Source organism: Cryptomeria japonica, chromosome 5 (genome assembly GCF_030272615.1).
Source record: "Cryptomeria japonica chromosome 5, Sugi_1.0, whole genome shotgun sequence".
NCBI lineage: Eukaryota > Viridiplantae > Streptophyta > Pinopsida > Cupressales > Cupressaceae > Cryptomeria > Cryptomeria japonica.
In genome coordinates this window covers 756,331,783-756,357,251 of record NC_081409.1, presented here as the reverse complement: position 1 = coordinate 756,357,251, position 25,469 = coordinate 756,331,783, and the positions used below count along the sequence as shown (strand labels likewise).

The following is a 25,469-nucleotide window of genomic DNA, read 5'->3' as shown; positions in this document are numbered from 1 at the left end:
ATAGGAAAAGAAGTGATACGAACTTATTAAGTGCATTAATTCCAATCGTCAACTCAAATGTGCTGAGCATTGGGATTGGACATCACACGCGTGCATTGAATGCATGGCGGCGTTTTTGGAGTAACCGTCAATTTGCAAAAATGATTACTTGCCTTGAAAACTCAACCAGCTGATGTCCCCTGAGATATGGTTCAATCTTCAACATACTTAGTAATAAATGCACCATCATATCTTTTAGCCCCTGGGACCCACCTGACTTGAACACGTATGAACAATCTGAACAGACTTCACGAGAGTTCAGGTAGTTCTAAGTGTACACGATGCCAAGAAAATTCTCTTTTGAAAAGATTAACTCTGTTTAAGTGCCGTTGGTCTTTACCTCGTTGAACATGTTGAGCACCGCTGAATTGTTTGAACTTTGAACTAGGTTCAAAGGGTTCACGGCCAGGAGAAAGAGGATATAGCACATCATACGCGACCATGAAAAAGAACCGCTGCAAAACACTTTGAGTGAACGTTAGCATGAAAACCTTTTAGACACCTTAGAACTGGCGGAACCTAAATGAACATTATGAACCCCCTTCAAAATGGTTCAATGAGTTCATGGGGTTCAAACAGGCCATTAAAACTTGGCATTACGGATTAAGAGACATTTTACAAACGGATTAAGGATTTGAACCAAGGAATTTCTAAAAAGATGAGGACTCAAATAGAATTTTGTAGGGTGACTTAATCCTGCTACGAAGGATGAATGACGAGATAACACCATGATGACTTCAATTTGGCACCCTACTTGACACTTTGTCGTGGGTTTCACCTTGGCATGTAAATTGACCTTTTTAACCTTCCAGACTTAGCCATCTTTGATCTCCTTCGAATTGAAGTACCATTTGTGATTTTGAAGTGTTTTCCTAGACTTGGATGATTTTCTGAGCTTTCCACTTAAAGAATGGATGCCAACATTTAGCCACTTTCAATTCATCTTGTTTGCTTTTGACTCTCCGGATTTAGAAATAGTCATGAATGCTCAAAATTCTTCACCTGCCTGAATGGTCCTATCAGAAATAAACTTTCCAAAAATAGAAACTTTTCAAAGCGTCAGTGTTAGACCCCAAGACAGGACGCAAAATGACTTACTATAAATAAAAACTTACTAAAAATAGTAAGTTTGATTTTGGCAAAATAAAGACATTCCAGGACAGTAAAATCCCTAAAAAATAGGAACTTTCTAGCTCCGATTTTACTCAGATTTTATTGGGAGGTTCCTTGAAGGGTCCTGATTACAGTTTTACATTCAGTTTTTCAAAAACCCTAGCAAAATTCCCTAAAACCTAGGACTAAAGGCAGAAATCCTAAAATTGACAAAACAAGCCCTAGACTTCACCAAATTCGCTCGAAGGAAAAGCAGATTTGATCAAAATGACCCCCAGACACTTGCAAAGCGGAGAGACTGATGAGACTGCTGCCAAAAGACCCCAAAAAACAAAACAAAAGGCCGAGATGGCCTAAAAAGTAGGGGGTCTTCATCTGGGATGGGGTGATGTGTGATTTAGGTCACAACACAACACGGGGTTTGACTAAGGCAAACCCCTATAGTAGGGAAAAATAAGGGTTTTTATGATAGTTTGGAGCTATAGTAGGGAAGAATAAGCTATGACAAAGATCATCAGACTTCAGATTACACAAATCCTATAGACACTAGCACCCAACACTATTGTCTTGCCACTTCTGCCCCAGTTCTTAGTGACAGGGGTACATACCTCCGTTGAATCCATTCTAGTTCATGATTCTAGTTTCCACAAGACTTGGACACTAGCACCGTGCGTTGTCGATCTGCCCATCTACTCTAGATTTTGACACCGGGTTGTTCTCTGTATAACCTTCCATGATCTACTTTTTGTTTCTTTTTGTTCTGTAACATTGTCATTTTGTTCATATATTCTATTTGATTATCATTAGCATAGTTCATTACATACTCTCAATAAGCCTTATCACTTACAAGAAAGGAACAAAACGTAGGTAGCTTGGCTCTTCCTTAAGGACTTGAGGACAATAGCCAAGCACAACGCCTTTCGCCCATTTTTGTTCTAATGTTGAATGGGAGAAGGATTGATCTAGGTTAATGAATTGGTTAGTCTAGGATCTCTTTTCCCTTATAGCTTGCAACCTTCTTTACATTTGTTGTTGGTGTTTAATTAGTTGATTAATTGATTAAAGATTATTTAAAAAAAAAAGGACATAGCAATGTGTTTCTTTTCATAGCAAATTTCTTCTTTAAGTTTTTTTTTTCTCAAGCCGTTGCCTCAAACCTCATTCCATGCCATCAAGATAAGAATAATACTATGGCCTTCAGCCGACTTTTCTTTGTAAATGTTGCTCATTATTTCTGTTTTTCAAATATATCTTCTTTATCTTTATGGTGTTTAATTAGTGTAATAGATTAGATGCTTTTAGATTTCCAAAAACATTGTGTGTTTAGTTTAGAAAACATAAAACACTTAAACAAGTTGCCCTTCTCTTTTAGATATAAAACAAAAACAAACCAAACCTTTCTTCTAATATATGATCAATAAATCCATCTTGTCATCACTTTCTTCTCTTAGATATGGCTCATGCTTGTCCCTCTTCCAAAATTTGTCCTACTTTTGAGGATATTTTGGTGCAAGAGGATGATATCATTAACACTTTTTTCAATGTTACTTTACTTTGCTCACTTCAATGCTCTCCCTTGTAGAGACGAGGCATTGGTGAATGAAGGGTCTTGTCCCTCTACCAAAATTTGTCCTACTTGTGAGGATATTTTGGTGCAAGAGGATGATATCAATGTTACTTTACCATCTATTCACCTCAATGTTCTCCCTTCTAGAGAGGAAGCATTGGTGAGTAAAGCCTATTCACTTGCATCGAATCCCCTGCAGATAGATTTTAATCAAACTCTAGTCAAAACAATTTATAATTCTGGTTCCAACAAAGAACTTATAAAACCTAAAATTGTTTTGCATCTTCATTTTGATTTTCCTCAACCACAAATTACTCCTATTCTTACTATTTGACGTGTTCCAAACCCACCTTGACCTCATGGTTACATTCTAAAAATTGCAAAACAACTTAGTTTTTGATCTCAACCACAAATTACTCCTGTTCTTACTATTTGACATGTTCCAAACCCACCTTGACCTCATGGTTACATTCAGAAATTGCAAAACAACTTAGTTTTTGATTAATTAAGCAGGGAAAGGGCCTTGCTCTCGATACATGTAATGTCCCCTACTAGGATTTGGTCTATTTTAACCATAATTAATCTATTTCAAAGTACTTATGGCTTAAACTAACTTGATTAAGAGTCAAGGCTATCTTAACATGAAAACAAATATGTGATATTCTTTCATTGGTCTATCATGGATTTGCTAATTTACCATACTAGATAATTTAATCTTATTCTGATTTATTTATAAATCATTTACATATTTATTAATTACTAATTTTATGAATTATAATATATTACTGCAGAGCAGTTTCTAAAAGATATTACATTAATCATATTTATTGTATTAATATCTATTATTATATCAGTATCCATATTTATAACCCTTATACTATTCCTTATTGTGATTCGAGTATATATATACATACATAAATAAATGAATTAAATAATGTTTCAGCTATGTATTCAGAAGAGGATAACTTGAAATGGAATTGAGACATAGCTGAAACTTGGGAAGATATGGAGGATATTCAGAAGAGGATTATTCCATATCTAAAGGTAATCAGAGGACTTTCTTGGCAGGATCTTGTAAACAGAAAAGTCATCCAGCTTGGTGACCTGTATGATTTCAGCACTTGGTACTTTGCCTTGGTTACAAGGGCTGAATCTCTGAGAAAATCTGAGGCTAAGTGTGTAGAAATTGAAAAAACCGTTAGAGATATTCAAGACAAGGTTTTCCTTGTGGCAGCTAAGATATTGCAATAGGATGAGGTGCGAGAGAAGCATCTGCGTGCAGAGAATTTGAGGGACAAAGTTCAAGGAAACTTTTTCAAAGTTACAGGACCAGTTCTCAAGGAAAATCTCTCTAGAGTCTCGAGCTTCATGCGCATAGACGAAGATTTCCTGACACAAGCACTCGTTTGTGAAGATACTTTCGCCACCTGTATTGATGACGTGGATATGGTTGATTTCCAAATCAACAATTTGCCAAGTGTGACCATAGAGGAAGTGCGACTTATTGTGTCCAGATACATTGAATCTGCAAAAGGGGAAACTGGACACTCACCTTAGTAATAATAGAAGCTACGCCACTTGTCTTCTTCTTGTTCATTCTAACTGATAGAGTTTTGAGAAACCCTAATTAGGTTTGTAACTTTCAATCTGGGCCCTTGATCACTATTTGATCTCCGCCGTTCATTATTTTCTGAAAACCATGTAAGGCTACCTCCTCTCATTAGGAGAGTTTGAGGTTTTTGATATATTGGTGCGTGAAGGTCATTTTTCAAATAATACATTGCATGTGCGCTTTCTCTTAAGGCTTTGTAATCTCTGTTATTTGAGTGATTAGCATGGTTTCGATTTCCTCAACACATTAATTAGAAGTTAATTTAGATTTGCTTTCAAAGTTGTTAGAATTGAATGAAGGATTTGATAAGTATTAATTAACGGTGTATCTTTGCTCATACTTTTGGTGAATAGATGATTTCCATTTCACTGTGCAAAGTTAGTCTGAGCCTATCCCCTGTGTATGCCAAAACTTCGATCATAAGCACAACCCATTGAAGATTGCACCTGCTTTGTGTAGTTGTCCTTGGTGTGGTGAAGCAAAGTGCGGTTTCTCGAGAACACCTTGTTAATATCGTCTCCAGAATTCGTAGGTTTAGATCAACTTTCTTAAACCCTATCCCCTTTTTCCCTTTTGAAAGTCTAAATCCCAGAAAATCAAAAAAAAAAAAAGAGAGCCTAAAATTGGTAAATCCATCTAAATCCAGTAGCTTGAAAGACATTCGTAAACGTAAGTCCCCCTTGAGATTTTCAGCATACACTCCCAAGTAGCTATCCCACTAAAGTCGTTTGTTCGTACATATAGACCTTGTAATCAGCAATGATTTTTCAGGAGAGGATAGAATACCTTTGGGTATCTTATTCTAATGTTTGGTAGATGATAAAACGTACACCAATAGGATCCAAGTAGTGATATGTTTGGTACATTGGCTCTTGTGGACCATGATATGTTGCTACACCGTGGGTTTGCAGATGTTTTAGTTAGCGTGGCGCAACGGATTTGTAGAACAGTGTTCTTGAGGATGGTTTGGGATCCAGGTACTGGTATGCAGATCCATGATTGCTTGAGGATAAGCAATCTTTAAGGAGGGAGGACTGTAATGTCCCCTTTTTGGGACATTAGGAAATCCATTTAAATAATTAAGTTTAAGTTGTCAAATCATACAACCTTAAAGACAACTTAAATTAATTATTTATTAAAGCTCATTAAAGTGGCTTTAATGTCAACATCAAATTATAAAATAAAGTCACTTTACTATTAAAGGGGAATACCAAGAGACAGGAAGGGGAAATTGAAGAGTCACATGGTTGTGCTTTAAAAGAACATTGAGAGGCTCATTTAGGGAATGCTTGGTTTTATGTTTGGAGATTGATTCTCTTGGAGAATTTCTAGGAAGCTCTAGTTTCTAGCAGGTTTGAGGGCGCAAACCCTCGAGCTTGGAGGCAGTGGACGAAAACCCATTGTCAGTTGGAGTTATCACGCAAGTGACTCACATGTGCTTCAAATGCAGTTTGTTGGTTGTCCAATCCGACTGTATATTCTGTGGCTGGGATTGGTAATGTCTGTTGATGTTCTATTGAGGATTTTAATGCAAATGTTGATTTCTAATTTCAAAACTATTATTTTAGTCTGAAAATTAATGAATTTCAGTTTAATTTGATGGTGTATTGAAAACAATTGCATGCAAATTGTTGTTTAAATTTTCTGTGGATCATTTGGTAAAAATCTAGAACAAATATCCTAGGGGGATATTTCAGGCCAATAAGTCTTAAAACTAAAACCATAAGTCTTGATAAGCCTATCCAACTATAAACAAGTAAACTACTAGTAACAGATAGGCCAACAGGCCTCCATTCACTTGTGAAGAGAAACAACATCATTAAGTCTTGTCTTTGGGATTAGAGACGCTCCCCAATCCTTTGCCAGATTCTGTGGATTGTTTTTCCAATTTTCTTGAGTTGAAGCATGGCTGTCTTCCTTCGTCTCCTTTCGGTTCCCAACATTCTTTAGTTTGGGTTGACTTGAGACCATACCCATGACATAATTTCTCATGATGCCACAAAAATTTACGGTTAGAAAATTTAAAAGATTTTTCCATTTGAATTTTTGACATTTTGAGGTCCTCAGCATTCTCCTCAATAGCTTTAAGTTGTACCTGCATGTTAGCCACTTGCACTTTGAGGTTACTAAGCAAGTCCCCACTCTTGATTCCTTACACAACAGTCATCTGCATTTTCTCTTTCACAATGTCTTCCCCTTTCCCTTCAAAAACACCAATATCTTGCTTAGGCTGCACTTCCTCATCTACATTAGGTTAAACAATAACATTTTCTCCCCCCTCATCCTCAGACTTAGCTTCGTGCTCACTAATGCCATTGTAATCTAAGTCTTCAAAATTCGTCTCTTCCTCCGAAAAGTATTCCTCCTCAGCTGGGGGATCAACATTTTTTTCAGGTTTAACTTGCTTCTTTTCTTTATCTTTTTTCCGAAGTCTAGGTGACCTCTTTTCACCCAAACTAGTGTCTTTCTTAGTGTATCCTTGTAAGTTGTATTCGTCCTCATAAATTTCTTGCTCTTGTTCATCCACATCAATAACTTGGCTTTTGGGTTTAGGGGATTTAAGGTTCAACTTCCTAGCCTTAGGATTACCTATTTTTGCAGCTAAAAATTTACGCTTCTTCAGAGTGAGTTTGGGTAGTTCAACATCCTCATTGAGAACATGGGTTTTGCCTAGATTGCCTTTTTTCTTCCCAGAAGCAGAGGGTTTTTCTGGGGCATGGGGAGTATTCTCAAGCAATTTACTTTTGACTGAGTTGCAAGGCTTGCTAGGGTTAATAAACAACAAGCAGCTACCATGTGGACTCTTAGCAAGCTTAGAAAGGGGGGACACCCCATTATTAATGTTATGACACAACAAGGAGAATAGGAAGAAAGGAATATTGATAAACTCATTATGCCTAATGTGGTTCAGAATGGGGAAGTGATGCCCATGAACTGTGGTATACCTTCTTTCTAGGGTAAAATAACGCATTACATGAAAACTAACCAGAGCATAGGGAGGAGGGAGATTTGACCTTTCATAGCTGTTTTGTTGTCTCTTCGACTTTTCCCCTTCTTCAAAGAATTTGTTGATAAAAGTTTTGTAATCTCCTTAACTTTTATTCACCACCCGTAACCCTTCAAGCTTCTAGGCAGTTGTTTCAACAATTAACTAAGGGGTCACTTTGAAATTGACACTGCCTCTAGAAATTTCACCATTCGATCAAGAGTTGCAGAATTTGGATGAGAGATTGCAGTTATAACCTTGCATAGCCTCAAAGAAGGGAACTAGGTCCGCCTCCTTGAAAAGGTTCCAAAAATCTTCGTTTTGCTGTAGAGTCCTGGGGTCACTAGGTTCCGACCTCTTCATAGCTCTGTCCATGTTGATAGCCTCAATTCTAACCTCAAGAGACCTATTCCAGAGCTTTCTGTGAAATATTAGGCAACCAAAAATGAAGCTAGCCGTAATATGAAAGCAACTTTTACTTTTACCATTTGCATTTTGAGGAATGATTAATATGGTACTTAGCAGCTAGCTCACACACACTTCCCATTTGATGAATTGCACAACTTTACAATTTTTGCCTTTCCAATTTAAATCATTATTACACCACCTTTCAACAGAATTAAAAAATAAGTTTCCAATCCCAAAGATAAAAGGATATTTAACAATCCAATGATTCTTAATATCATTCGTGTTGATATGACATCCATAAGATACACTAATCTCATGGATTAAAAAAAGTAATAATTATATTTCTTGATCCACTTCATGAGATTAATAGGATGACATTATTATATTGCAATCTTGCAATATCTTGTTGGCAAGAATCTCCTTCAAATCTTTAGGACATTGAAAAAAATTCAAGTAATTCATTATAGTTTAAAGCACAATTAGACATCACATCCGCCACGCTGTTACATTCTCTAAAAACATGTAAGACTTTGGATTGAAGGAAACTCAATAAAATCTTACATTCTTCCCATGAGGATTCAACTTCGCCTTTTAAAATTGAAATAATAAATTTTGAGTCACCTTCCAGGATAATCTTCTGCATATTCAAAGCTTTTAATCTCTTTAATCCCCACAAACCAACAATCACTTCAGCTCTATTCTTTGAACCTATGCCCAAGTTATGACCATAACTTTCAAGTAATCTCCCTTTACTGTCCCTTATAACTCCACCTGCTCAAGAGACACCAAGATTCACCTCAAAGCAACCATCAAAAGTACATTTGACCCAACTGTCTTCAGAGGGAAGCCATCTGCTTAACTTTCTTTTTTAGGATGTTTGACCAATTGATTTTTGACAGGTCACAAATAATACCCCATTGCTGTTTGATCCTAAGATCTTTATAGCTCAACATCCTTTTAGAGTACCCATAGGAAGCACCATTTATATTTTCTTGGATTTTCTGTTTGATTGACAGGAAGAGTTCCTTAGCATTTCTAGATTGATTTTTGAAGTTGTGGTTGTTTCTTTCCTTACACAGCCCTTAAGAGACAAATGGGGGAATCTGTCTTCAGAGATCCTTAATATAGGATGAGAAAAGGGCAATATCCTCACATTTCCATGAACTTTCTCAAGCTACTAGGAAATATCCAACACACAGCAACGGAAGACAACACAACAAAACACACTTCCCAGGCATAGGAGAAATGCAATAGTAAATGCTCTATGCTTTCAGAATCATCATAACAAAGAGTACATCAATTAACAAATAAAAATTCTCTTTTATTAAGATTGTCAATGATAAGAATATTGTTATGAGCACCAATCCACCAAAAACAATTGATTTTAGGATTGAGTTTAGGGATAAACTTGATCTTAAACAACGGAATCTTGAAGCTCACAATCAAGTGAAGAGTAAGCTGATTTGACAGAGAACTTTCCAGATGGGAGAAACTTTCAGAGCCATTCATCTTCCTTGTCCTTATTTAGGAAACACCAGTCTCCAAGTTGCTGGTGAAGAGCATTCAAATTCTATTCCCATCTATGTTGCCTGCCACCTCTTGGACATCTAGATCCCATAAGCTGTAATGTCCCCAATTGGGATTTTACCTAGTTTACCCTAGAATTACAATTTGATGAGGATCGTTATGTCTAGGAATGCACGATCGCCTGCTTAACTCTTGATGTGGACCCAAAACACTCTGATCAGTATGTAGACTGCAATCTTAATTTGATAATGACGAGACTATAATTCTTGGCTTTTATTGAATGCTCATCTTTCTCCTTTGATGACCCTATTGCATACCAGTTAATATTCTTATTATATTTATCAAATACAGATATGTCTTTACAAGATCGCTTCACTCATTGAAGCTATATGATCAGATCAATTCACCATACACAGCTGTACATGCAGTCCACACTGCACTAGGGCATCCAACCTGTCAAGGAATGATAGAAGACTTTTCAATCTGATTCACACCTGAGGTATAATCTGCTGATAAATTTGTCCGATCTGCTGAGGATGAAATCAACCTATGGAAGAATGTTTTCGGTTAGCCAAAGAATGTATATGATCTGCCAAGTAATGAATTCGCTATGCCAAGGAATGAATTCGCTATGCCAAGGAATGAATTCGCTCTTGCTGAAGTTTGTTATGATTCACTTACTTGCTGTATGTATGAATTTGCTGATTGATCATGATACAAAAAATGAAATTGCACTTCATATATATATGAGGGAGAGGCACCCTTTCACAACGGGTTTGCCCTCAAAGTAATGTGACTTTTCATAGGATGGCGGACTTAATGAGTCGGCCCTTATAAACTTTGTATTTTATATTTAATCTTTGCTCATTTAAATGACTAAAGCCGATAGGCCAATTAGGCATTTATTCGCTAGGTCGACCTTAGAAGGAATCTGACCTAGCTACAAACATCAACACTCCCTCTTAGCTAGGGAGGAGTCCTTCTCGATATTTGAGTCACATCGAGACGTCCACCATGACTACTCTCAGAGGGTGGGTCCATTATTGCTACTCCCATGGAAATGCAAATGAACATTACCACCATGGCTACTCCCAGAGGGGGGGTCCATCATGGCTACTCCCATGAATGAAAAGCAAATGAACACAAGTTCCCATCGCGGAATCACTCAACATGATGTCGTCATCTCATCATGACGTTCACCATGGCTACTCCCAGAGGGTGAATAAACACAAGTGCTAAGTCATGGAGTTTCTCACGTGACATCCACCATGACTACTCCCAGAGCGTGGAACAAGGGCTTTCACCTCAAACTTCTCTCGCAAAGAAGAATGCACTACCAAGGGGTTGCACCTCAAACTTCTCTTACAGAGAAGAATGCATTAACAAGGGCTTGTACCTCAAACTTCTCTCACAGAGAAGAATGCATTAACAAGGGCTTGCACCTCAAACTTCTCATAGAGAAGAATGCATTAACAAGGGATTGCACCTCAAACTTCTCTCACATAGAAGAATGCATTAAGTACATCTCATGAAATCATTGATGCTGAGGCTCCCTCTCAGCCAGGGCTTCATTCTCCACAACTTCCAAGCTTGTCTCAAAAATGCACAAACTTCACTCTGGCAAGAGGTTTGGTGAGAATATTGGCTGTCTGATCATCAGTGCTAATGTACGTTATCTGAATAGCATTCCTTTGCACCATATCTCTAATTTCGTTATATTTGATATCCACATGCTTTGACCTATCATGAAATACAAGGTTGGAGTTTGCACCACTCTTGGTGAATCCCAAGTTCACCAAGTATCCATCTATACATGAATATCACTATCTAGGTGTCAGTATAAAGGCCTTCCAGCCTATATACATGGGACGCATCCCATGAATCATAGTCCTCTGACTGCTACAATTTTTTAAAGAGGAAATCAATCATCACTGATGCAACTTCCATCTCATGACAGAACTGGAGAAGTAATTATCCAAATGTAAGTATACCTGATCACTAGAGAAATCATCTCGACATGGTCCACTCCCTCTGAACCAATATAACCAAGATGCTCGAAAGACAACTGAAGCAGATCCTCTAGCTGCTCCCTCTGACACGAAAGCATACCCTTCTCACATTGTTTCAATTATGGAAGACATCTTGCTCCAAGAATGCAATCAGGTCTGAATTGTCTTGAATGACGGGTGAATCACCTGCTTCGCTGCTGCTGCTGAGAGTTTAGGACTTTCCTTTATTCCAGATCACTTTATTTGATTCATCCTGCAGATTCTTAGTCAAAGTACTGGACTGAGGTCTAGTCCATCAAGTTCCATATTGTGTCCAGAACTGAGTGTCCTCTCTCGATTCCGTCTGCAACAATTTTTTAGTTTTGGACGAGCAATTCTACTGTAGGATGCATTAGAGCTGAATCTGCTGTAATAGGTCTTCTCATCACAGGCACATGATTATTTGTTCAATGATCACAACATTGTTCGCAGGAGCAATTTCCCGTGCACAAATGTACTTGTCTGATTCCATGGTAACATGATTGAATGTAATAAACTGTGAATTTATCCCCAGGCATGGCTACACTAGACATTTCAATCGGGTTGCAGACATTGAAATCAGTGTACATGCAATTGGACATCGAACAAGTCCCTGCCTGCGACATTGCAAAACACGAGCATTGATTCAAGTCGCCTGACTTCCAAGCACGACCCACATTGCTGACCAGAAATCGGGAAACACACACCGCATTGGCACCTGCGACACAAGCTTGCCTGAGCAAACATCGCTTGGTACGGCACGACAGACATTGCTTGGCACAACAGATTTGCAACGCAACTGAGCTGCATCGTTGCTCAACTTCGATCTGGGACATTTGCCGAGTTGATATTGCACTCGGGCTTGCATCGACAAAACATCGTTCAAGACAGTGCAGCCGAGCACCAACATCGATCTCTCTCCAACCTGCTCGAATCGCCCAGCCCAGCAGACCTCTGAGCCGAGCCGGGCTCCCTAAACAAAGCGCAGAGACATTACACAATGAGCAGCGGGCCAACACATTCAACAACTCGCTCTCCTCTTAGTGCATTCAAACGCGACATAGATATTGAGCTGCGTTGCCAATCTCAATCACCGACATCAAGCATTGGAATCGCAGACTTCCAAGGAAACTTTCGACATCGCTTAGCATTGAACATAGGCCAGATCTGCAACGCCTTCTGCTGAGCCGGGCATCTTCCAACCGTTGTCTTGACCACAGAGATCAAACATCCTTCGGTTCACCCAAGCACAGTCATTGCTCAGCACAACAGCAACAAAATTCACCAATCTGAAGCAGATCCACAACAAAAGAACCGTGGGTGCTGATCAACATTACTTTGGTTGAGAGTTAAAGATTGGCAATCACAATCTGCACAGATCGACCCATAAGTCGGCCATCCTCCTTTGCAGCATACTTGTCAATTTCCAGACTTCAATATGGCGTCCTAATTGTTGTTGTCTCTTATGTCTTGCAGGGAGATCAATTCAACAATTGAATTGACTCTATAGATGCAATGATGCGTTCACATTCTCCACAACCCACATAACTTAGCAATCTGTTTGCTCTTTGATACTGCTACATCAAGCTTGCACAGATCACCCAAAAACTCACGATGTCACTGTGTCATTAAGCACCTGAGATTTGATATAGTAGGATCAAAGTGAAATCGAAGAGGTTAATGATGCTTTGCATCACACTCGCCCAAGAGGCTACGCTTGGTCACACCACATGAAATATTAGTGCCACAATTTGTTAAACTAATATATTGGATAGGTTGTAAATAAAATTTTCAGATTTCATATGCCCAAACTCTGTATAGACTCCACGCAGGAGCAATGATGAAAGGTGCAGTCAACAGGTACACATGTTTAGTAATCCACACTTTGCTCCTAAGTGCCATCACATCCTGTGTTGTTAATTTTGGAGAGAACAATTAGTCAGCACGGAGCCCGACGCGGCCAAATATGCGCCAAATAAGAACCACAGATCCATAGATTTGGAATCTGCTGGAATAAGAGTCACCGTTACAGTTCCATCATCGGATGACTTCGAGCCTCGATCAGATCAAATCTCTAAACTCGAGGAATCAGTCTCAAGTATTTGCAGTGATGTTAGGAGTTGTGGTGTCTTGTTAATAATCCCAGCGGTCTTAGTAAATATTCACAATGCGGCAAAAGAGAGAAGGCTCCATGAATTCACAGAGCCATCATATCGACATTCAGAGACAATATCATACATCTCCGACAACACTCTGTTGCACTCTGGGATTGACATTCGGCATTGCTAATTTGATATCCTCATTCACCAATCAGGGATTGTACAACAAATTCATCCTTTAGCAAGGTTGATCGGAGTCATATAACCATCAACGACATCATTACATCAGATAGCGACAATATGTTTATTTCTCACTGCGATCCGATTATCCATATCAGATGTCTTGCAATTGGCAATAACCTCACAGGTTCGGCACTGGCAATTTGACAGTCAAGATCGACATCACATAGTTTGTCATCTCTGCAAAATTCATACTATAATCAGCCCTTCAATAGCATATCGACTTGTATCCATGCCTTCCTGTTGTTTTAGCAAACTGCCCCAGAACATAGGAACCGCTCAGCACCAGAAAGATCCCTAAGACTGAGCTGCTCTTATATCATGTTGATTTTATGATCAGAGTAACAGGAAACAGTAAATGCAACACAATGAACAAGAAACACAGCAAGGTACCCTGGGAAAACCTTCACCTTGAAGGTGAAAAACCCAGCAACAAAATGTTTCTTATTATATTTATCAAATACAGATATGTCTTTACAAGATCGTTTCACTCCTTCAAGCTATATGATCAGATCAATTTACCATACACAGCTGTACATGCAGTCCACACTGCACTAGGGCATCCAGCCTGTCAAGGAATGCTATAAGACTCTTCAATCTGATTCGCACATGAGGTATAATCTGTTGATAAATTGAACCGATCTGCTGAGGATGAAATTGACCTATGGAAGAATGTTTTCGGTCAGCCAAAGAATGTATACGATCTGCCAAGTAATGCATTCGCTCCTCCAAGAAATGAATTCACTATGCCAAGGAATGAATTTGCTCTTGCTGAAGTATGTTATGATTCACTTGCTGTATGTATGAATTCGCTGATTGATCATGATACAAAGAATGAAATTGCACTTCATATATATATGAGGGAGAGGCACCCTTTCACAAAGGGTCGGCCCTCAAAGCAATGTGACTTTTCATAGGGTGGCAGACTTAATGAGTCGGCCCTTATAAACTTTGTATTTTATATTTAATCTTTGCTCATTTAAATGACTAAGGCCGATAGGCCAATTAGGCATTTATTCGCTAGGTCGACCTTAGAAGGAATCCGACCTAGCTACAAACATCAACGCTCTGAGTGTTAAACACTTTTAAGCCTAGAAGTGTAAGCTTAGTTTGTGTGATTTAAGCCGTTCCATGTTGTATGGTATTAAGTTTGAAAAACTAAAAGATCGTATTATACCGATTCACCCCTCCCCCCTTCTTAGTATAGTCGTGTGCTCTTCAGTTTGAATGTGATGTCCCTTCTATAATACTTAGTAATTTTGGGACAATAACTCACCTTTTTATAGATCACAATGTCTGACTTTTATTATGAATTGATACCGTTAATAGTATAAAGATAAATATGCAAATAATGATACTTATCAATCACACCTTCTCTTTCTAATAGATGAAATGATGTTTATACTAAGTGAGTGATAGGTCAAAAAACTTCCCTCTCACCAGCATCGATGAAGGTTGCAGTTTTAGTACACTGTTGTTTCCGATCTGATTATGTGATCGATGTCACTTTGATATTCCAATTTGCAACTAGATGCCAATGCTCTGCCTGAGATGTCAATTGGTTTCTGCAATGATCCTTGCTACCAGGTCTGATGTAAACAATAACGTATGCAAATCTGAAGTTGCTGCTCCTGATGTGAAGAGTTTTACTTGCACAGAATAAGACTGTTGTTCCAGATATATTGATTGATGTATGCAATGTCTTGGTGCCTTCCCTGATATACTCCTTTGCCCCTTATGCAACTGGTGGGGTGCCTTAATGAGAAACTGCTCTTGAAGAGAAAAATCGAACTGGATGAAAAAAGCAGATACATACTTAATCGATGCCTATCCAAATGAATTGGATGGTCTTTATATATGGTGGAAAACCTTGTCTCTTCCTAATCGCTGCCCTTATCATCTTTAATCATGCCTCTTTACATTATAACCAGCATGGTTAGTACATAATCGCTCCATTAGCATCGTGCTTCTTTAAGATTAATATGTTTGCTGCCCATTAGCAACTTATTTGCTGTATAATATTGGTTAGTCTATCCATCGATTAAGGTGCTATGGGGATTAATATTTGATTAGCAAACCAATGGAAATCGATGTTGCTGTTATTCATTAGTTGACCATCTAGCAATGTACAGATCTCTTATCACCCCATATTTACCGATCCTTAATACCTGGTAGCAGTGATGCCTTCTTTCCCATTGAAGCTTCATGAAGACGTCTAATGCCTAAAACATTAGCTCCTACAGAAAATCGTGAGGTCTTATAATAAGACGATTTTCTGAGTATCGATTCTTCTTTTAAGGCGGGGACATGACATTGAACAATGCCAATTTTTTAAAGAAATGTAATGGGTTTTCTTTTAACCCTAACAGATATAGAATGCAATAGATGAAGACTGCGCTACTAAATGAAATCGACCCCTAAAATAATGTTTCAATATGGTTTGCTCTTCTTGCACAATGCCTCCCCACTCCCATATAGACATACTAATTAAGAGATATTGATTGTTCAAGTCATTTTGTAATAGAAAAAGATTGATGATTTGCTTGTGGAGAAGAGATGTTCAATCGATTGAAAGCCAGAATATTTGTTTCAATCTCACTTACTGAAATAAGTGATGTTTGTGTTTTTAATATGACAGAATTTAGACAAATAATAAAATCATACACCTTCAGTCTGTTCGTCAGTGATAAAATATAGAGTGAGGCATTACATTCTAAGACAAGTGTGTTGGAATTATAAAAAAATTCAGAATCCAACTAATTTTGGCTGACGGTTCAAAATAACATTTTGGATTGGTCTTTTCTTTCCAAACATTGATCATCTTTATCAAATTTATATGCCCTACCAAATTATTCAAACATTTATTTTATCTTTTTTTAATAAGACTAATAACTCATAAACAAAGCAATTCAAAACTACATAATTAGTGTTTTTTTTGAAAAAGTATGTAAAAGACGTTGAGAGATGTCATTTCCAAGATGTCTATTTATTGTTGGATTTGTGACTTAAGTGGGAAAAACGCTTAGATAACATCACTTAGTGTCTTTAATCTAGGTTTTTTCTAAAAATAGGTATGCTTGTAGCATTCACAATAGAAACATGTGAGATGCTAATTTAATCCCAAACATTATTTTAAGATAGATAATATTTATACATTTAAATAAGTAAAATTCCATTATTTTAAGATAAATAAAATGTTATTTATATCCTCCATAGTGGGAAGACTCGTGGGATTCGCCATGGACTTGCCAAGACTCGCAAGTCTATTTGGTAGGCCAAGTCAACTTGCCAAGGACTTGCGAGCCGAGTCTAGACGAGTCCTTGCATAAGACTTGCGAGTCTGCGCCAAGGACTCACGTGAGTCCTAAGTCGGGACCCGCGAGTCCAACTTAAAGACTTGCGACGCACAAAAACACACCCAACAAAAGATAAGAACATGTCAAAATTATATAATTTTTTTTTTCAAGTCAATCTCATTCTCTTCATTAGAATATATACATGAAATATAACATTTAAGAATCTTATAATTTAAGTTATATTTCATGTATATATTGGCAAGATGTTTGAGAGAGGTTTCAAATCTCTAGGAGTTATAATGCAAATTCTAGGGTTTAGAAGATCTTTTAAATTTTCGAACTTCGTCAAATTTCAGTAATCAGTAGGCTCCTCTTAGCATTCTCTCGCTCTCTCTATCTCACTCACTTTATCTGCCCCGAATTTCAGACCTATCTATCTCCCTATCACTCTTCCTCTATCCTCTCTCTCTACCACTCTCCATCTCACCCTCTCCCCTCTCCCCCAAGATCTACACCTATCTCTCTATGCCTCTGTCTCTCACCTTCAGACCCAGCAAGTGGTGCTACCCTCTACCTAATTTTGGCGACCTGGAGAAGCCACATCAGACTCCTAGAACTAGACCCTCTAGTTTTATCTCTCCCTTGGTTTTCACTAGAGCTGGGAAGAAGAAGATGTAGTCTTCTCTTTAGTTTGTTCATTGTTGCTTTTCACATTTGGACATATCATTATATGTAATTTTGTAAACATTTATAAACTTATGCTGCTGTTATACATTTTAAAGTTTGAAACTGAGTATGAATGATGAAATTTCAAATATTGAGTGTTTGGAGTGACGTGTAATATTTCAATTATGGCTCTTTATGTTCTCTTCATGCATTAATTTCTTTTTTTATTTTTTGTAAAACTACAGTTTTTTTTGCCGAGTCCTTGCCGATTCCTTTACCGAGTTTTTGCCAAGTCCGAGTCCGAGTCCAATGTCTTGGCCTGCCAAGTTTGTGGTGAGTCAGAGTTTTCCAACTTTGGTATCCTCCATGCTTATGATACAAATCTACATCCTAATTATTTGATTACTAATTCTTTGATAAGCCGCCCTTGCATACATGGCTGCCTCTACAGCTGTAAATAACCATTGTACTTTTATACTAATGGGGTCACCACTCACAATATAGATGATTAAACAAGAAAAACATAGAAGATAATAGAATATTAAAAATTAAGGGTGGAACATATATTGGTTAAAATTGATCTTCAAGTTTTACTTTTATTTTTTTATATTACATTTCTATATTCTCGTCTAATATAGTAGCATCCCTTAATCTCAATCAAATTTTTTCACAGAACTTATTCCCCTCTTATATTTTCTATAATCTTCATTTCGTTGGTTTCAATCTTTGTGTTTTAGGATGGTCTAATTGCTTATATCTTTGGAAACAGCTGCCTGTGGTTTGAGGTTGCCTTTGGCTTAACTCTGGATTTGATCTTTATTCAGTTAGTTAGAAACTTCAGCTTCATGCTCCACAACATTTACCAACATTCCCCAAGGTCGGATATTTTTTGTTGTTGATCCTATCCCTGTTAACAGGTTCATGAGTACCCAAAGCTCAGAGGAACACTCTATTAGCAAAAAAATAAGTGGAAACACTGCCTCCGACCATTTGCATGACATGCTCCACTTTTAGAATTACATGTTGGAGTCTTATTAGGTCAAAAAAGAAGAGGAACATTCTTGCACCAAATTTATAGAAACAAGACACACATGGATCAACCTGTATGAAAAGGGTGGCATTTGGAACACTACTTACCAGGGCCTTGAGGATCTTTGATGTGGAGAAAGAACACTTTGATGGGGTGTTAAAAAAAAGAAGAGGTACAAACGAAAACAAATTAACAAGGTGTTTGAAAATGTAATGGTAGAACATAAAAGTAAAGATGACGAGAAAGTTGTTGATCAAGAATGGAAACAAAAGGCTTTTCTATCCGGAATACAGAAACCATTTTCCTATGTATTAATATTCTGCAGAACATTGCAAAGGACAAATTTGACCTAAAAAAGAGTTGCATGGTATATATGATATAATGCTCATGAAGAAGACCAAACATTGGGGAGATGGATAGATCAATCTAAACAAGAGACACACACTACATTATCATGACATAAAGCATGATAGTGTGAAAAGTTATTCTTGGGCCTTGGCTGGACATTTGGTCACAGTCAAATATGATTTAACATTAATGAACCAATATTGTTCGCTAGAAAGGATCACTATGTTAAGAGGCACTTGAGAGAAGCTATAAAAATAATAGAACATGGTAATGTTGATTTTCCCAGGTTTTATTGGATGTATTTTAATGTATATATCTGATTCAATCTGATACTTGCATTCTTGGAATTCTATGTGTTCTCAAATTGAATAACATTATACTATATATATTCCTTTGGAGAGGCATGTCCTTGAACGGACATGTCACTCCTTTAATTATAATAATTTAATCAATATTATAATGTTTCATCAATCAATTATTAATTTAGAATAATATAATAGATTAATATTGAATATTAAATTTTATATGATTAATAATAATATAATAATATAACATAATAATATATTATTATTAATCAACATATATTATATGTATTCTAAATGATCATTCGACTGAAGCTACAAACATTAACACTCCCTCTTAGCTAGGGAGGATGATCAGACAGAATGTGTAGTGATCTCTCATGTCAACACTTATGGCCCTCACCATAGCTACACAAAACATAATTAACACTCCCTCTTAGCTAGGGAAGATAAAATCAATGCAAATGCATTAAGTCTAGATTAATTATGGAATAGAGAAAATGTTATCTCACTATGATATCAGGAAGTATGGTATAAACAAGAATATCAAGGCACATGATATTCACCGTAACTCAAAAATATCATCTCATGATATTGGGAGTATTTGCATCAACCATATGATGCTCATCACAGGGAACCATAGTCTCAAGGTGTGAATTTGCCTCCATCGGCGATTCTATTCACAAACTCTTGTGTCGATTGCCTCAGTCGGTGATTCTATCCATGAGCTCTCACGTGGATTGCCTCAGTCAGCGATTCTATCCATGAGCTCTCACGTGGATTGGCTCAGTCGGCGATTCTATCCACAAGGTCTTATGTGGATTGCCTCAGTCGACAATTCTATCCATGAGCTCTCACGTGGATTGCCTCAGTCGGCGATTCTATCCATGAGCTCTCACATGGATTGCCTCAGTCAGCGATTCTATCCACAAGCTCTTATGTGGATTGCCTCAGTCGGCGATTCTATCCATGAGCTCTCACGTGGATTGCCTCAGTCGACGATTCTATCAACAAGCTCTTACGTGGATTGCCTCAGTCGGCGATTCTATCCATGAGCTCTCATGTGGATTGCCTCAGTCAGCGATTCTATCCACAAGCTCTTAAGTGGATTGCCTTAGTCGGCGATTCTATCCACAAGCTCTAACGTGGATTGCCTTAGTCGACGATTCTATCCACGAGCTCTCATGTGGATTGCCTCTGTCGGCGATTCTATCCACAAGCTCAAGTTATTGTAAGATCGTCACCTTCCAATAACCTCAAAAATACAAGTGGAAATCATTTGAAAGTCGTCACTTCCTTATGATTTACACAGGGCCCATAAGGCATTAAATGATTTCATTAGTATAATAATCAATTGAATCAAGTTTTACCTCATAAGTGTTTCACCTTTAATAGTGAAAATCCCTCTCAATCACTATGATCGAAATTGTCACAAGTTGACTGAACCATCTGCTCCCTCTGAAGCTCAAGTTCTTGTATCAACCTCTTGTCCTCTTTTGAAATGTCAAACTCCCTTTGCATCTGGTCTCAATCATCAATTCGTTTATAAGCATCAATTTATTTCTCCCTTTAATTCAATTTTATTGTGCTTTCGTCCTGAAGGTATGTCAGAGAGAGATTACAAATAGCTCATAAACTAAATTATCTCGAACAAAAATACCAATGATAGAAGCATACAAGATTTTACTAGCCAATATAATAGCATAAATTACAAACTCAATAATTCATGTGCCTTAAAAAAACATGGAATACTTATGTTAAGTTTAAAACATTTCCTTTCATAAGGTGAGGCCATATAAGAAATATCACGCATGAATCATCTCTCATCATAATTCCCTTTGAATGATGTAGAATATTTTCATAATTTTGATCAACACTTTCATTATGATCCACACACAGTCGTTAATAACTTTTGCAATTTACCAAATTTATCCAATCTCTTCGGTGAGATGTTAGAAAATCTAATTACAAACATTTCCTCCAAGTTATAGGCAGATCCAACGGTTAAAATAAAAGTTATGACATTTTTCCCCAAACTGCTAACCCTAGGTAGGGTTTCAAGTGACCTGCACCAAAGTCGTCATATCTTGCACAAAACTGAATCAAATTTGATGATATAAACATATTTGAAAACTAGAAACACAGATCTTTCCATCCACATATTATAGTCCTCATTTTGAGGCCAACCAAGGGCCGTACAATGGCATATTTCAGACTGAAAATTCTAAAAAAAAACTGAATTCTCCAACCCTCTCCAACCTCCAAATTAAACTTCACAGGCCTGAGCTCTGATACCATGTTGATTTTCCTAGGTTTTATTGGATGTATTTTAATGTATATATCTGATTCAATTTGATAGTTGCATTCTTGGAATTCTATGTCTCAAATTGAATAACATTATACTATATATATTCCTTTGGAGAGGCATGTCCTTGAACGGACATGTCTCTCCTTTAATTATAATAATTTAATCAATATTATAATGTTTCTTCAATCAATTATTAATTTAGAATAATATAATAGATTAATATTGAATATTAAATTTTATATGATTAATAATAATATAATAATATATTATTATTAATCAACATATATTATATGTATTCTAAATGATCATTCGACTGAAGCTACAAACATTAACAGGTAACAATATTGCTAGGGATGGTGATGGATGGTTAAAGGTCCTTATATAATATGCAACGTAATGATAATCAAATCTATTATTAATTTGTTACGACTGAGTTCTAATGGTTGACTATACTTCAAAAAAGTCTGAACTTATTTACACATTTTATTTAAGAAAGAATGAGAACAATAAAAAATACCATATTGTTGATTTCATCTTTCGTTGAAGTGGGGTCTCAGAGGATATTCAAAACATTGGAAAAAAAAAGTATTAGACCTCAGATCTTTAATTGGCACAACAATTGTACGTTGTATGTTGATCTGATGGGATGCTTCGAAATGTTTGTGCTTGAATTACTCTGATGTGCAGGGAAAAGAAATGAAATCTTAGTAAACCATCATCTACAGATGACAAAGTGTTGACTAATTTATTTATTAGAGTGAACAAGATTTGGTTACAAATGATCATTGTACCACACAATGTGTCCATTTTGTGATATGTGTCAGTAAAACAGACTGATACTGGTATCTCTTGTAAACTTACATTTGCAAGTCTGGAGCTTCCCGTGGCTATGAGATTGTTGCCCAGATGTGATTATTAGTAGTTTACATGTGTTATCATTAGAAATATTTCTGACAATTATTATTTTTGCTCTATGTATCATAACTTTAACATTTGTTCAATCATTCTCTCTCATATTCATGTTTTCCATTGTGTTTTCAGAGTTGTGTTAATCAACATGCCAATGTTGGTTAAATTTAGCTTCTTAAAATCAAATGGTATTTCATCGGTGCCTAGCACTTCTACTTCTGGTGAGCGTCTCCCTTTTCTAGGGTTGTTTCTTTTATATTTGTTCTTTCTGATCTATAAATTTAATGATGTGGATGAATGTGAGTTGGAAAAACTATTTCATCTCTCAGGACAACGTAGCTACACTTTTGTTAGCTACCACATTTACAAGGGCAGAGGTGCAATTTGCATTGTGCCAATAGCACCAGAGTTCTGTCCCTTGAATGTATGTATACCTTTGACAAAGAAGGATCATGTGATTTGTTCCATACAGATTTCAACTTTTTACACGAAAATATTTATAACAGCCATCTTCTTGCTCTAAAGTTTTTAACTTGTGATCAATATAGTTGCTCTTTGTGTTTTGATTTTGATGTACTATATAGCCTGAGTCAATTAGAATTTCCAAAGTGGGCTCTGTTCATCTTCAATTTGCTCATTCTGTTGGAGAACGGAAGTATGATTGGAAGAAGAAGCAGGTATTATTCCATATGATTGTTTTAGTCTGATTATCTATCCATTTATAGCTATGGTTTCATCTCACTTCTTTGTTTGCACGGTTGTATATTCTAGAGGGAAATACTTGTCCTTCATACTCCTGCATAGCTATTGCTAATTTTATAAGATTGAGGATGTCTAAGTCACAGTGGTTAAAGAACATTTGAACTCTCTGATGTGGCATTTTCTTGATTGGTTCTGATTCTAATGCTTTTCTGTTTTGGAGATATTCTTGATGCTACAGGCCTAGCATAAAGCAATTTTCCATAATTATTGACATTAGGCAATCTTTGCATATGTGACCTTGATATCTTGCAGACATTTGCTTTATCGGCAACTGAGCTTGGAAGCTTAATAAGTCTGAAACCAAATGAGTCATGTGAATTCTTCCATGATCCTTTCATCGGTAAAAGGTATAATAATTTTCAATCAAAATTTTGAATCCTATCTTGACATTTGTAATAAAATATTCTATATCACATGAACTGGTTTGTACACAATCCAGTCTCCCAATCTACTTCCTTCAGGTTATAAGTCTGTTATATTGAATAGAAGTTTCACATCAACAGTTTCATTGAGTTCAATTCTCATATCACCACGGTTAATCATCTCCATCGTTATAATTGTCAGTATTTGTATGATTCACAGTGATGTAGGTAAAGTACACAAAGTCTTGCAGATAGCACCACTTCCAAGTCCCCCAGGATATTTCTTCAGATTAAGTAAGTTTTTCCAAATTTTCAACTCTAATATCTGAACCAGATATATGCTTTTGGTTTGGAATTGTGGGAAGAGGGACTGATTGGTATTGCATTTACTTGAAAAGATACCATATTTTAGCCAGTCCTCTACTCTATTTAAATATCACTCTTCAATGGCCAAACAGTTAATAATAATTTTACATATCATCCTTATCTAAAAGTGGTAAATAGTGTCCTGCTTTTATTGGCTAAAGTTTACCTCCAACCATTAAATAGTAAACTAGATAATATTGAAGAACAACCCAGTTCTTCCTAATATCTAGAGTAAAGCAAGTGTACAATAATAAAGTGAATGCTTTTGGACATTCAATTTGAAAGCTAATTTCTTTTAGTTAATGATAAAGAAAATGTCCACAATGATGTAGACAAGTACAGTATTCAAACTGCCATTCCTTTAACTTGCTAGAATAAGTTAGATGAGGCAATTTTGATTTCTTTCCCATGCATGAACCGATAGCTTATAAAAGTATGGCAATTGGCAGTTTTCTTCTCTTGTTTATCAAAAATAAACTGATGGGGCCACTATATTGAAGGACTAAACCAATGGCTCTGAGTTTTGCATCAAACTGGATTTGTAGCGGCTTCTTGGAAAGCATACTATATTACTCTTATCAAAATATCCCATCCTCAGTGCTCAATTCGACAGCTGTAGTAATTTCTAAATGTTTACAGTTTTATAAAACTAATCTTGTAAATTATGTGAAGATTGTTGTTCCGTAAATTGCGTTTTATTGATAGTTTTTTATCAGCGAGGGTTGAAATGAACTGAAGAATCATTTAGCTTGAGGTATTTTTCTCTCAATAATTTTTAGATGTCCTGAGAATTAATACGTTTTAAATGACAACTCCATTGTGACATGCTGCAAGATATACATGAGCTTAAACCTTTTTTGAGAGGAATCATATCACACTTTCTATCTCAAATCTATAAGCTATCAAACTGAAAATTAAAATATTGAGTATGCAACGGGTTGAGCTGCAAAGTTGATTTATTTGGGAGTTGGAAAAGGTCTACCAGAAGATCTCAAACATGCATTGGGGTATAGTTTTATGTCTAAATAATTTCCTGCTTGTCTCTAGCTAATTCTAGCTAAGACATTCCATCAGGCACTTCACTGGCTTTAACATTTCTTTGATTGATTCAATCCTCTGTCCTTTATGTCATACATTCTAGTTATTCATCCTAACCAGACGATGTTTCTTGCTTTTTCTAAAAAAGCCATAAAAGCTTTAATTAATGTCTGCGTTTTACAAAAGAAGGGTGGCATGCAGCAAACTCCTGAACCTGCTAATAATGTGCTTCCTGCAAATTTTCAAGTGCAATATATCATAACTAACATAAAGGAAATATTCACAACGTCCAATACACAACACAAACACAGAATGTTTGAGGAACCTTCAAGGAATCAGTGTTACTATATATTCAAAAGAGTATAGAACTATAACTATATAAAAAATGGATGTTTATAGCCTCCTATAACTAACCATAGAATTCATGATGTGTCAAGTGAGTCGACCACATAAGAGCCTACATG

General features: G+C 36.7%; 1 protein-coding gene across 2 annotated transcripts in view; it reads left to right on the top strand.

The window, feature by feature from the left end:
* Positions 1–25,469, top strand: part of LOC131036540 (single-stranded DNA-binding protein WHY1, chloroplastic) — a 91,772-nt gene that overhangs the window by 15,046 nt on the left and 51,257 nt on the right. Inside the window, exons 2-7 of one of the 2 annotated variants that reach the window (XM_057968433.2) lie at positions 22,610–22,698; positions 22,807–22,901; positions 23,062–23,154; positions 23,492–23,586; positions 23,822–23,895; positions 24,417–24,659. In XM_057968433.2, coding sequence (XP_057824416.1) covers positions 22,610–22,698; positions 22,807–22,901; positions 23,062–23,154; positions 23,492–23,586; positions 23,822–23,895; positions 24,417–24,448 — 478 coding nt within the window. In that variant the 3' untranslated portion in view covers positions 24,449–24,659. Of the gene's footprint in view, positions 1–22,609; positions 22,699–22,806; positions 22,902–23,061; positions 23,155–23,491; positions 23,587–23,821; positions 23,896–24,416; positions 24,660–25,469 lie in introns of those variants that run through there. The other variant, XM_057968432.2, reaches the window with a different exon arrangement.